Source organism: Chionomys nivalis, chromosome 11 (genome assembly GCF_950005125.1).
Source record: "Chionomys nivalis chromosome 11, mChiNiv1.1, whole genome shotgun sequence".
NCBI classification, from domain to species: domain Eukaryota; kingdom Metazoa; phylum Chordata; class Mammalia; order Rodentia; family Cricetidae; genus Chionomys; species Chionomys nivalis.
The window spans coordinates 9,665,156-9,677,501 of record NC_080096.1 but is presented as its reverse complement, the minus strand read 5'-3'; the positions used below and the strand labels follow the sequence as shown (position 1 = coordinate 9,677,501).

The window sequence follows — 12,346 nt, the reverse complement described above, 5'->3', positions numbered from 1 at the left end:
GCTCTGATGACATCTGCCCCATTCAGGCCTGGGGCTGCAGAGCAAGGGCAGCTCCTCTTTTTCTGGAAGCTTCTATTAAAAGGCAGCCACTGGCCTGCTTTGTCCTCCAGGGCTGTTAAAAAAATATGAAGTAGAATGAAAACCTTTTACAAAATTAAAAGTTCATGGTTATAAAGACAATTCAGTAGTTAAGAGCACCAGCTGCTCTTCCAGAGGACCTGGGTTCAATTCCCAGCACTCACATAGCTCACAGCCATCTGTAGCTCCATTTTCACAGTATCCAACATCCTTAAACTTGCAAGCAAAAACATCAATGCACATAAAATAAATGTATCATTAAAAAAATTTAAAATTCAATGTAAATGTGTCACATGCTATATGTTTACAGTATTTCAGGGACACAGAAACTACTCTCTGACATACAGAAAGGAATCTAATATGTTATTGGCAGCCTATGAAGTGTATTTTGTGGTTATATTCATGTCATTTGTAAAGTGACAGGCCACCACACAGGAAGTCAAGGTCTTAGGGTGCAAGGCAAAATGCCCTGGACAAGGAATAAAAAAAGTAAATGTGACATTTACAATCAAGAATATCCAAGCAGCTTCGAACTACACATACATATGCAAATAAGTCACCAAAAAATTAATATTGTCATTTTAAAAGATTTTTAAAGAACATACTAAAACATATGTTTTAAGTTTAAGATGTCAAATTATATGAGAACAGGTAGCAGCCTCTTTAAAATGCTTGAAAGTCTCTTACCTCCCACATGTACACATTATTCCTAACCTGAGATCGTTTCTTCTTATCACCAACAAATGGCCCAAACTTTTTCCCTTTTAAAATTGGTTTAGTGGCCCAGACACCTAGAAAAACAAAACCAATATTTTTATAATAGTAGTTATTTTAAATATTGGAAGCATTAATCATTCAACTTTACAAAACAATTAAAAAGCAAGGATGCCTAACAGCAAGATAACTATGAGTAAGTTCAATCAAAGCAAATAGAGTCCTCCGGTGGATTTTGGGTTTTCTTCTGTAGCTCCTCAGTTTTCTCTAATTAGTCTGTAAAGAATCTGCATTGTGCCGGGCGGTGGTGGCGCATGCCTTTAATCCCAGCACTTGGGAGGCAGAGGCAGGCGGATCTCTGTGAGTTCGAGACCAGCCTGGTCTACAAGAGCTAGTTCCAGGACAGGCTCCAAAACCACAGAGAAACCCTGTCTCGAAAAACCAAAAAAAAAAAAAAAAAAAAAAAAAAAGAATCTGCATTGTTTTATCATTTTTAAAAGTTCATATTAACTTTTATATGTAAAATAGACCATATATAGTACAATTACAAAACTTGAAAACTAACATAAGAAAAAAGAAATGGAATAAAACTACAAAAACTTAAATTCTTCATAGTCTGCCTATAGGTTTCAAACTGACCCTACTAAAGACGAGCTGTTCTGTTCTTACAATGGTTGGGACTTGGTTTTCTTAGTAAACACTCTCAGAGTTGACCTGCCTAGTTAGATGGGACCCTCTCCTCTCGTTAGTTTCATGAAACACAGCTCACGGGACAGCTTGCTTTCAGAGTGTCAGTCAACATACACGCTCACCCATGGCTTCCCTTGGGATTATTTCCATCACTTAGCCACCTATCATAAAGCACACAGATAGGATAAAGACACAGTCAATGGGATGACTGGAGCCCAGGAGTCAAGAGAAGCACACACTCTGGACAGGGTCCTTCATTTATAGAACGAGAGGTGGAGGCTAGTCCTGCGTGCGTGACTAGGCCATATACTCTCCACTCCCACTAAGTCAGCTTGCAACTGCACCTGTGAACACTAACAACCCGTTGGCTGAGCTGTGAGATAACCACTTTTGTTCAAACAAAATAAAATAAAATCCCCAATGCTCACTAGGCAAATTTCCAATGAGAATTAGAGGAAGTGCTTGCCAAGTCACACACACTGACTGAGCGTCAGAAGAGCATCATCTAAAAGACAAACAGGAGGGTGGAAGCGCGATCTACTCAAGAGTACATTCTTACAAGGCTTTAACAACCTACTCTTAGCCTTCTCTCCAAAACTATCTATGTAAATCTCAAAACAAAAATCAAATACATACAAGCTTGTGTATTCAACAAGAAACTCTAGCCAGTTTATGTTGTTTATTCAGGTATCTCTAGAGGGTTCCTAAGTATAAAAATATGGGTAAAGCAACAGGGATATATATATTAAAAGAGAAATTATTAAATTAAATTAATAGGGAAATTAAAAGGGAAATAAATCTGATAACATAATCACACTTAAGGCACAGCAAATCAGAGGAAGCCCACTCTGTGGAACAAGGTTCATGGGCATGCAGAGGAGGGCACACTGGGACACACTACCAAGGACAGAATATGTAGGTTCAGTGTGTGTTGGGGGGGGAGCTAGTTTCCTTTTTTTTTCTGATTTTTTGAAACAGGGCTTCTCTGCATAGCCCTGGATGTCCAGAAACACACTCTGTAGACCAGGCCAGCCTGGAACTCACAGAGATCCACCAGCCTCTGCCCCCTGAGTGCTGGGACTAAAGGTTTGCAGCACCACAACCCTGTTAGTACCCTTTTATAACCCAAGTCCATCCTGGAATCTGATGTGGAAAGTACATATACATCACAGAACTTAAGGGTCAACCTTTCCTTTATTGGCATAACATTTATCTAACACGATCCCTGCTCCCAAAGGAAGCAGCCTGCTCTTTGCTGCCTGACTCCTATGATGAGCATACTCACCGATTCGGGTCTTGTCAACAGCAGACGGTAAAAGCCTCACTTCCTCTGGAAGTCCTCGCAGCACGTGTTCAGGTACCTCAGCCAGAGTCTCAGTGGCGGCCACAGACTCCGTATTCTGTAAGTCAAACCGAAGAAGGATCATAGGAAAAGGAAAAAAAAAAAAAACAACAGTAGTGCTTTTTGTTTTGTTCTGCATTGCTTATTAGTTTCTCACCCAATAAGCAAATGATGAAAACTAACTGTGCGCACATGGCAGACTGGGGCAGGCCGTTAAGCAGCACTGGAGCGACTCTGCCACTCACTGGGTCTCATAACGAAACTCCAGCAACCTGTAAACCGGAATCTATCTTGCTCCAGCCACCTATATCCAGTTTCAAAATATGTAAATCCTTAGCAATGCACTGCTCTTTAACCTCGAACAGAATTAGGCAGCAAAGTACAGCTTACCCCTGTTTCTAAATCAAAGGCTACCTGCAGTATACCACAACCTTAAAAGAATAATTTTGGCACACTCCATGAAGGCCACTTAACCAATTAGATGCTGCCCCCTCCTGAATCCCTCCAGCAACTTGAGCAGCTTGGACATTCCACAGAGAGTGACGGTTTACTGTTAACACTGACTTCAAGTGGGGCTGGGGCTTTCCAAGAAGAAGCAATGGCTGATGTCCTAAGTCACTAGACACCAAAGGCATAACATCTCAGAGTTGACAGGAAATAAAGAATGTTATACAATTACCTCTCAAAATTTAGACTGGAATTCATCAGAATCATAAGAAATAAGATTAGTATTAGATAGTTATGTAAAGAATAAGGGACTGGTGTCAATGAGAAGAACAAGGATATAGCTTTTTTTTTTTTTTTTTGGTTTTTCGAGGCAGGGTTTCTCTGTAGCTTTGGTGCCTGTCCCAGAACTAGCTCTTGTAGACCAGGCTGGCCTCAAACTCCCAGAGATCCACCTTCCTCTGCCTCCCGAGTGCTGGGATTAAAGGCGTGCGCCACCACCGCCCGGCAGGATATAGCTTTTAGAATAACTTGCAATTTAATCAAATCATAGAAAACTAAAAAGATTAATTTCCCACAACAAAGAAGCATTTGTAATTCTTCTTTGTTTGCTTGTTTGTTTGCTTGTTTTTTTGAGACAGGGTCTCTCTGTAGCCCAGGCTGTCCCAGAACTCAGTATGTTGACCAAGCTGGCTCTAAACTCAGAGATCTACCGTCTCTCATTTCCAAGTGTTGGGGTTAGGGCCACCACCACTAGACCTGAAGCATGGCATTGCATGCCTTTAATCCCAGCACTGGAAAGCAGAAACAAGAGTGTCTCTGTGAGTTCAAAGCCAGCCTGGTCTACATACTGAGTTCCAGAATAGCCAGAACTACATAATAATGTAACAGAGACACCCTTTCTCAAAAACAACAAAATGTTAGGTATCAAGCTCCCCTATCCAAAAAAAAAAAAAAAAAAAAAAAAAAAAAAAAAAAAAAAAGTCATCCAAACTCAAAACTCCTGGAGTTTCAATTTAAAAAGAATGGGCTGTTTTAACAAAAATCGATTTCAGTGTTCATGGACTACTCTCTGGCCTGCTTGGAGCCAGAAAGCCCAAGAGGGTATCCACAGATGGGTCACCTCCAGGGCAAGGCCAAACTACCAGTGTGCTTGCTTCAGAAGCACAAATACTTTGTTCTGCTCTGACTTAAATCCTTTTCAACAAATCACCCAACACACTTTCTAAAACTGGAAGTTTCAAACTGCCCCAGAAAACAGCCTCCTGTACCTCTAATGAGCTAAAAATATGAATAAACTTAGCAGACATTTTTCACTTCTACATATGGTATTACCATTTAAAAATGTTTTAATCTATAAGTTGGGCATTTGGAAAAATTAATAAGCTTTTTGCTGAAGGGAGAAAAATACTGACCTGACAGTATCCTATAGTGTGATTTTTTTCCTAAGGCTTCAATAAACTAAATAATACCAATAAATACCAGCCAGAATCATGAGTGGGTGCAGCTGATCACTTAGAATAACCAATGAGAGCCCTTCTTCCCTCTCTAGCTGTGGTCCACCTATCCTCCCCAAGAGGTAACCCATTCACACACATACAGCATGTATATACATGCATACATACATATATACATATATATACTCACACGCACATACCGAGGAAACTGAGGCTTAGGAAAGTGGCCTAAGTTGCTCACAGTTGACTCTGAACCCTGGTCTAACTTTGAAACCCAAATTCATAGTCACTGTGGGTTTCCATTAATACTTATGGGAACCATCTACGATCCTCTGCCCCACAATTTCCAGACTCATGGGAACAGCCACAGGAGGTATTGCCCAAGGCAAGGATGGTCTTCCATAGGAGATGTGTCAGTTCAATGGAGATGTGTACTAAAACTCCTGAACTACCTGTGAATATAAAGGGTCTCAGCAGAGCTGCCAGAGGTTAAGCCTGTTTGGGGTCAACCCGTTACCTGGAGTGTGTCGAATGTTTGAGCAAAACTCAAACTGGCTGGACTCAAACTCAAGATCTTCCTGCCTCAGCCCCGGAAGTACTGGGATTACAAGGATGAGCTGCCACAACCAAAGGACCTACGATTCTTAATGTTGGCTCATTTTCAAGGAGAAGCTCTCTTTGCTGTCCACTGTAGTTTTCTTCAATGAAAATAAGATTCAACTAAATTCACAGCAAAACACTCCAGAACCTGTCAATCATGGCTTCCCCCTTCCGTCTGCCTAACTGCTGGGACATCTTCATGGCTGCAAATTGCTGAGCACATTCTTAGATTCTCAAGAAATGGCTTAAGACGTAGAAGGCAGGCTCCATCACCACCACTTGCCTTGTTTTTTCCTTTAAAGTCCTCAGGCAATTTTTCCTAACTACTTGTCTATCTTGTTGACTGTGCATCCCAACACTGGCTTTGTGTTGACTGTAGATCCAGGGGGTGTCTCTCTCGTTTCCAATGGGAGACGTGAAATGCTTGTTTGCGTCTGTTGAGAAAGTATCTGATTCTTTGTAAGATAACTAATGTAACATCTTTAAAAAATATTTATGTGTATGTTTGCCTGCATGTATGCACATGCACCTCATGTGTGCTTTGTGCCCAGAGGCCAAAAGAAGATGCCAGATCCTTTAGAACTAGAGTTACAAAAGTTGTGAGTTGCCATGTGGGTGCTGGAACCCACACCCAGACCCTCCCCCACGAGCAGCTGTGAACTCCTAAGCCACTTCTCCACCAGCACCACCCCAACTCTCTTCGGAGGGACAGAACTGAACCAGCAGTCATCTCTCAGGATACATTTCTCCATGTATGTGGGAATGTCTTCAATTTTTTTTGTTGTTTTTTTTTTTGTTTTTTTGTTTTTGTTTTTTTTTTTTCGAGACAGGGTTTCTCTGTCGGTTTTGGAGCCTGTCCTGGAACTAGCTCTTGTAGACCAGGCTAGCCTCAAACTCACAGAGATCCGCCTGCCTCTGCCTCCCGAGTGCTGGGATTAAAGGCGTGCGCCACCACCACCCGGCAGGAATGTCTTCAATTTGTGATAGATATTCAACCCACACCCCTCTAATAACAAAATCCCAAAATGCTCGAGTTCCTTATATAAATAGCACAAACTGTGTGTGTATGACCTCCACACAGCCTCTCATATACTTTAAACCCACGTAGTTAAGCACTACGTAAATAGATGTTAAACCTTATTATTTAGAGAGCACAGGAAAGAAAAGTCTATACTTGTTAAATTCCGAGGCAAGTTTGCCTTCCACATATTTTCAACCTGAACTTTGTAAAGTAAGTAGTGAGTTACTGAGTCTTAACTAATTCATTGATTTCTGTTGTCTGATGCCCTCAACCTTCTCAAATCAAAAAGGGCCAATTTCATGCTGGCACTGTGCTGGGTGGCAAGGAAACAATGAATAATAGCACCAATCAAGACCTCCATCTCATGAAGCTCACCCATCGGGGAACCTCTGATCCCACTGCCTAACCAAGAAACCTTAAAGATGTGATGGTCCATGTCTGACCTTACTGGGAACTGTGAAGAACCACATGCTTTTTCTCCTGCCATCTGTCCCTTGACCCTAGATGTCTTTCTCATGCTAGATGGATGGGGACCTGAGAGAGGATAAGATTCACTGTTCCCTCTGAGCAAATATGTGCTCGGTGTTGTATGAATGTCCCTTCATTTCGTCACTGTAACAACCACAGTCAAAGTGAACTCAACAAACACTGCTCCAGGACAGTCCAAGCACAAAATGTCTCACTCACTCGCTGTGCTACAACCTGAAAAAAAAAAAAAGAAAGAAACTTTTATGACCCATATTTTACAGAAGAAAGTGAAAATTGCCCATAGTCACAGCCAGTGTGTGGCAGAACTAAGTGATCCAAGCCAGACAATCAGACTAGGGTGGGCCACAGGGCAGTCATGAGAAATCACTTCCACACTACACAGTATGATACTGCAGTCAGATAAAACCCAGATGGTCCCTATTGCTCCGACCTTTCTGGGGTTCACAAAGTCAGACCTACTATTATAATGACACCAAAAAATCATCTGTCATTTTTACCCTAAGGTGTGGAGAGTGAAATTTTCTGTAGGCTGTGACTGTGATGAAATCATCATTCTAACAAATGTGGGGATGCTTAATCCCTCAAGCTTTTCTGATCTGTGACTAGACCCTGTATTCTAAAATTATACCAAACCAATCAAAGTTTTGATATTCCAGAGCTGTGTGCATGCTACCCCTGGAGAAGCTGAGGAAGAAGACATGGGATGATGCAGCATTCCAACGTGCTGTTGCTAACCTCTGAGAGACCAAACTAGAACAATCTGGGATGCGGTGCAGTGTTTCACGGTCCTAAGCACAGTGATCTGCCGTCAGTGTTGCAGTCAGACCCAGGAGGGACCAGAAAGCAACAGAACAGTCCCCTGCCCCCTTCACTGTCAAGCCCAGGGGAGAACCCACACACAACAGCAGGACTAGTACCTAAAGGTCCCAATTTGCATTTGTACTGTTGGCCTGTGCACTTCAGCCAGGCTTCTTCAAGCCTGGCTCCACTTTCCTCCCCTGCAGGACTTTCCGCGGCTGGCATTTAGCAAGTCCTTACTGGCTGGTGTATTAATCAAGAGCAGGTTCCTGGTGTCTGGCCCAGGAGAGGAAACACAAAGAAGTGAGGGCCATGAACAAATAAGCAAAGGCCTAGCTTCAACGCCCAAGAGATCTGTGATAGTCTGAATGCACTTGGCCCCCATAAACTCATAGGGAGTGGCACTATTGAGAAGCATGGCCTTGTTGAAGTAGGTGTGGCCTTGTTAAATGAAGTGTGTCACTGTGGGGGCAGGCTCTGAGGTCTCTTTTGTTTAAACTTCACTCAGTGTAGGTCTCTCAGTTACTTCTCCAGCACCATGTCTGCTTGTACACTGCCATGTCCCACCATGATGATAATGGACTGAACCTCTGAACTGTAAGCTACCACTTCAATTAAATGCTTTCCTTTATAAGAGTTACCATGGTCAAGGTGTTTCTTCACAGCAATAGAACCCTGAGTAAGACAAGGTCTGAGACACAAAGGGATAGATGAAGAGTACATGGATCCCTGGGAGTGCAGAAGAGGCTTCATGGGAAGCAGAGAACTCAAGATGCCATTATCCCAGAGTGAAGCAGACGTAAGGGAGAAGTGGATGCTTGTGTCAGAAGTCACAGCAGAGGTAGAGGGATCCCTGAGCTTATGTCAGCAGAGCGGGAAGGAATTCTAGTAAGGAATGTGGGCTATGAACAGGATGACTGTGACTTTGAAGTCCACGGTATCTGAGGCTCTTATCCATGGCACAGCCTCTGCTGCACTGAAGCCTGAAATGGTAAGGTCATCTCCACTTGGCCCACACATGCACAGCAAATGTTCAGTAGGTCAATGAAGTAGGGCAGGCCTGACCTGTCTGCAGCCCACAGGCTTATGTGAGACATGCAGGTATCTCCATCAATATTAACAACAGCAAGAGTCATAAACCGAGTTTGGGGTGTGGTTCACTGGTAAAGATCATGTTTAGCATGGGTAGGGTCCTAGGTTTGATCACTAATTACGTGTCCACTCCCTCCCTACGTTATACACACACACACACCTCATACAAATTCAAGATCCTGCTCCCCTGGAGTCAAGGTTTAAATTGCCAGTTTTTAAACTATTTCTATCAAGGCTAGCAAACAGGCTACAGATGGACTGTCAGATGGGGTTTATCTGGTCTACTGAATGCTTTAAAGGCAAAAAAGAAACAACTAAACAAAAATCTCATAATTCTGGGGGGCGGGGGAGGTCCCAGCTTGCCCTGGCCCCTGACAAACAGCAGGCATAGCCTCTGTGTTCTTCCCTGTCTGAATCAGGGGATCTGTCTTAAGGCAGGCCTTCATACTGCTACTCCTCCTAGGCCTCCATTCTTCCAAGCAAGCAGAGTGCCCTGCAGTCCAGCTTACTCATGAAGAGAAACAGCCAGTTCTGAGCGCTCCTTCTGAAGGAGCGCCTACCGGTTTATGCCGCGCACTCACAGGACACAAGGTCGGTGGAAAACTGTCAGAATCACAGCCCATGAAGTTGCTATAATGGAACAAGCAAAGGTCTGAGCTCAAGTTGGCAATGAGAGGGATCAGAGGTATTAGAGGGCCAGCAAGACAACTCAGCAAGAAAAAGCAGTTGCCATGCAAGCATGATGAGCTGAGTTCAAATCCCAGAAACCACAGTGGAAAGAGAGAACAGACTCCCCAAAGTCCTCTGATGGCCTGGAACATATGTGCCCCCCAAGCACACATTACACACTCATACCAAGTAATGATAAGTGAAGATTTAAACTAACAACAACAGAGGCACTAGAAGGCAGACACAGTGTACTGCTGGCTGAAGTAGCAGTAATCATTTACCCAGTGTTCCTACTTCCCAGGCTGATGGAGGAAGGTCATTGGTTAAATAATAAAGAAACTGCTTGGCCCTCATAGGTTAGAACATAGGTGGGTGGAGTAGGCAGAACAGAATGCTGGGAGGAAGAGGAAGTGAGCTCAGATGCAGGGCAGCTCCTCTGAGAGACAGACGCCATGCTCTCCTCTCCAGAGCAGATGCGATGAAGCTCCGACCCAGGATGGACGTAGGCTAGAATCTTCCCAGTAAGCGCACCTTGGGGTGCTACACACATGAATAGAAATGGGCCAAGCAGTGTTTAAAAGAATACAATTTGTGTGTTGTTATTTCGGGGCATAAGCTAGCCAGGTGATCAGGAGCTGGGGCTGCAGGAACACAGCCCGCAGCTCCCACAACACCAGGCAGCAGCCTTACACTAATCTACTTACCACTGACTGTAACCACAGGTCCATCCTTACCCATCAGGTAGCAAGCAAAGCCAAGAAGTCAGGCAGGTCACAGAGGGAGTGGCGTTCAGAGCTGAGCATGGGTAATGACTGAAGACCACAACGATGAAGTACAGTGAAACTGTGCTACCCTTGTCTACCACATCATCCACGTCCAAATAACACAAAAAAGCAAAATTTTCCAATTACTTAAAGAAACACAATCCAAATTGTTGGGTCCCCCCCCCCGCCCCGGTTTTCAGATAATCTAATAGTTTCATTCAAAAACCACACCCATGTTTTATAAAAACTGCTATCTAGCAGAACACAGGATTTAAAATAAGATTTAAGTGCCATCATTAGAATATAAATTTCTGAAACTATACATTTATTTAGGTCTTCCTTATGGACGTCTTTTTAAGGCTGAAGATTAAATTTGTATTTATAATTATTAACATTTGTCTCATGTGCTAAGAGACTGATTTTAGTGTTAGAACAAAGAGAAGAAGATAATGAAAACGAAAGCAAGAAGCCAGCACAGAGCTGACCACCTGGTGGACTCAGACCTATGCGCAGACTTGCCTAAATACTCAGATGGTCTCAAAAAACTGCAAAGGAAATGAAGCTGCAATGCAGGCAACCACCTGGACAGATTGCAAAAACATCAGAACATAAACACAGAACACATTCTGTTTGACTACATGTCTGTGACACTCGAGAACAGGACTAACCACTCCATGGAGACACCGAGCTGATCAGGAGCTGCTAGGGTAAAGGACTAATCGGCAAGAGAAGCCTGGAGAAACAGAATGTCCTGGAGCCAGGAAATGGCCATAACTCCATGAGTGCAGATGCGTGTCAAATGGATACACTATGCTATACACAAGTCACACCAGGGGAGAAAATCTAGAGGAAAAAAATAGCCCAGGAGTCTCATTTAATAACAAACAATTTAAAATTTAAGCTCAGAGATAAACACTTGAGGTAAAACATTAATGAGATACTGGGAAAACAGGAGAGCAGTAACAGCACACAACTGCAATGGAGACCTACGGCAAACATCAAAGGGCTCAACTAACACTGCAGAAAACAGTGATACAGAGGACAAACCTTTTAAAAAGGATGAAAATGATAGGAAAATATTTTAAAGCACAAAATAGTATCAGACTTTAAAAACTGAACAAATGGAATAAATACCATGTGTATAGTAAAGAAAACCTAAAAGAGGAAATCCAAGTATGCTTATTAACACCTCCTTGCAAGAACACAGTGACCAGGGGTTGGGAGAGCTGGCCCAGTCAGCAGTCAAGAACAGCCTTCTTTGTAACCCAGAGAGCTTCCCCAATTCTGCCTGCCATGCTTCCTCCCCGGCACTTGCTGCTGTGATTGTCACACTTCTTTCACTATCTGCTGGAAACTGCCTTGCCTGCCTTTCTGCATATAAACTGCAGAACCTCATCTACTTGGTTCACTGTGGTACCCACAGCATGCTGGGAAGTATTCTGTGCATGGGAACAAGCAAACACCCAGGACAGCCAAGAAGATAAGGGAACTGCAGATGGCTTAGAACTGTGCCCAGAGGTGAATGTGTGATGCCGAGTGGGCACAGCTTCTTTGTTGTTTTACTGGTTTTTAAAACTAGCGCAGGGAGCTAAATTGTCCTGGTTAACAGCAGTAGCATACGTAGGTCACTGCTTAGAACAGGGAGACGCTGTGACTATAATAATTATATTGCCAATAGAGTCACTATATTGCAAATATTAATAATAATTTGAGCTATGCAAAAACTCGGGGGGGGGGCTTGTAACTCAGTAAATTAGTAAGCCTCCACGGTCCCTTGTTCTTGTGTAACTATAGCGCATAGCACCACACTAACCCACAGGGTTTGTAGAAAAGACAAGTAAGTAGGTGCTGTGCTAAGCCACTGAGCTGGGGAGCTGTTTGCTACCTCTGCACAGCCAAAGGTATTCTGGCTGCTATAGTAGCAGGCTTTACATCTGAAGGGATGCTGACTGGAAGCTCCTTTTCTCCCTGGAATGGCCATCTCTCTGGCCATCAATGTCTTTAGAAATAAAATGGGAATTCTAATGCCTGCGTGGGGTGTTTCACAAATACTGTATTAACAGGGGAATCTGCGTGCGTTTTGTTTGCTTTTGTTTGGGGTTTTTGCTTATTTGTTTATTCTGTTTTGTTTTTTGAGACAGGGTTTCTCTTTGTATCAGCCCTGGCTGTCCTGGAACTCTCTTTGTGA

General features: G+C 43.2%; 1 protein-coding gene across 5 annotated transcripts in view; it reads right to left on the bottom strand.

Annotated features, from left to right (window-relative positions):
* Positions 1-12,346, bottom strand: part of Prdm2 (PR/SET domain 2) — a 106,066-nt gene that overhangs the window by 65,699 nt on the left and 28,021 nt on the right. For all 5 annotated transcript variants that reach the window (XM_057783619.1, XM_057783620.1, XM_057783621.1 and 2 more), the window contains 2 exons: positions 2,768-2,882; positions 766-869 (listed from right to left, as the gene is read on the bottom strand). In XM_057783619.1, coding sequence (XP_057639602.1) covers positions 766-869; positions 2,768-2,882 — 219 coding nt within the window. The remainder of the gene's footprint in view (positions 1-765; positions 870-2,767; positions 2,883-12,346) is intronic.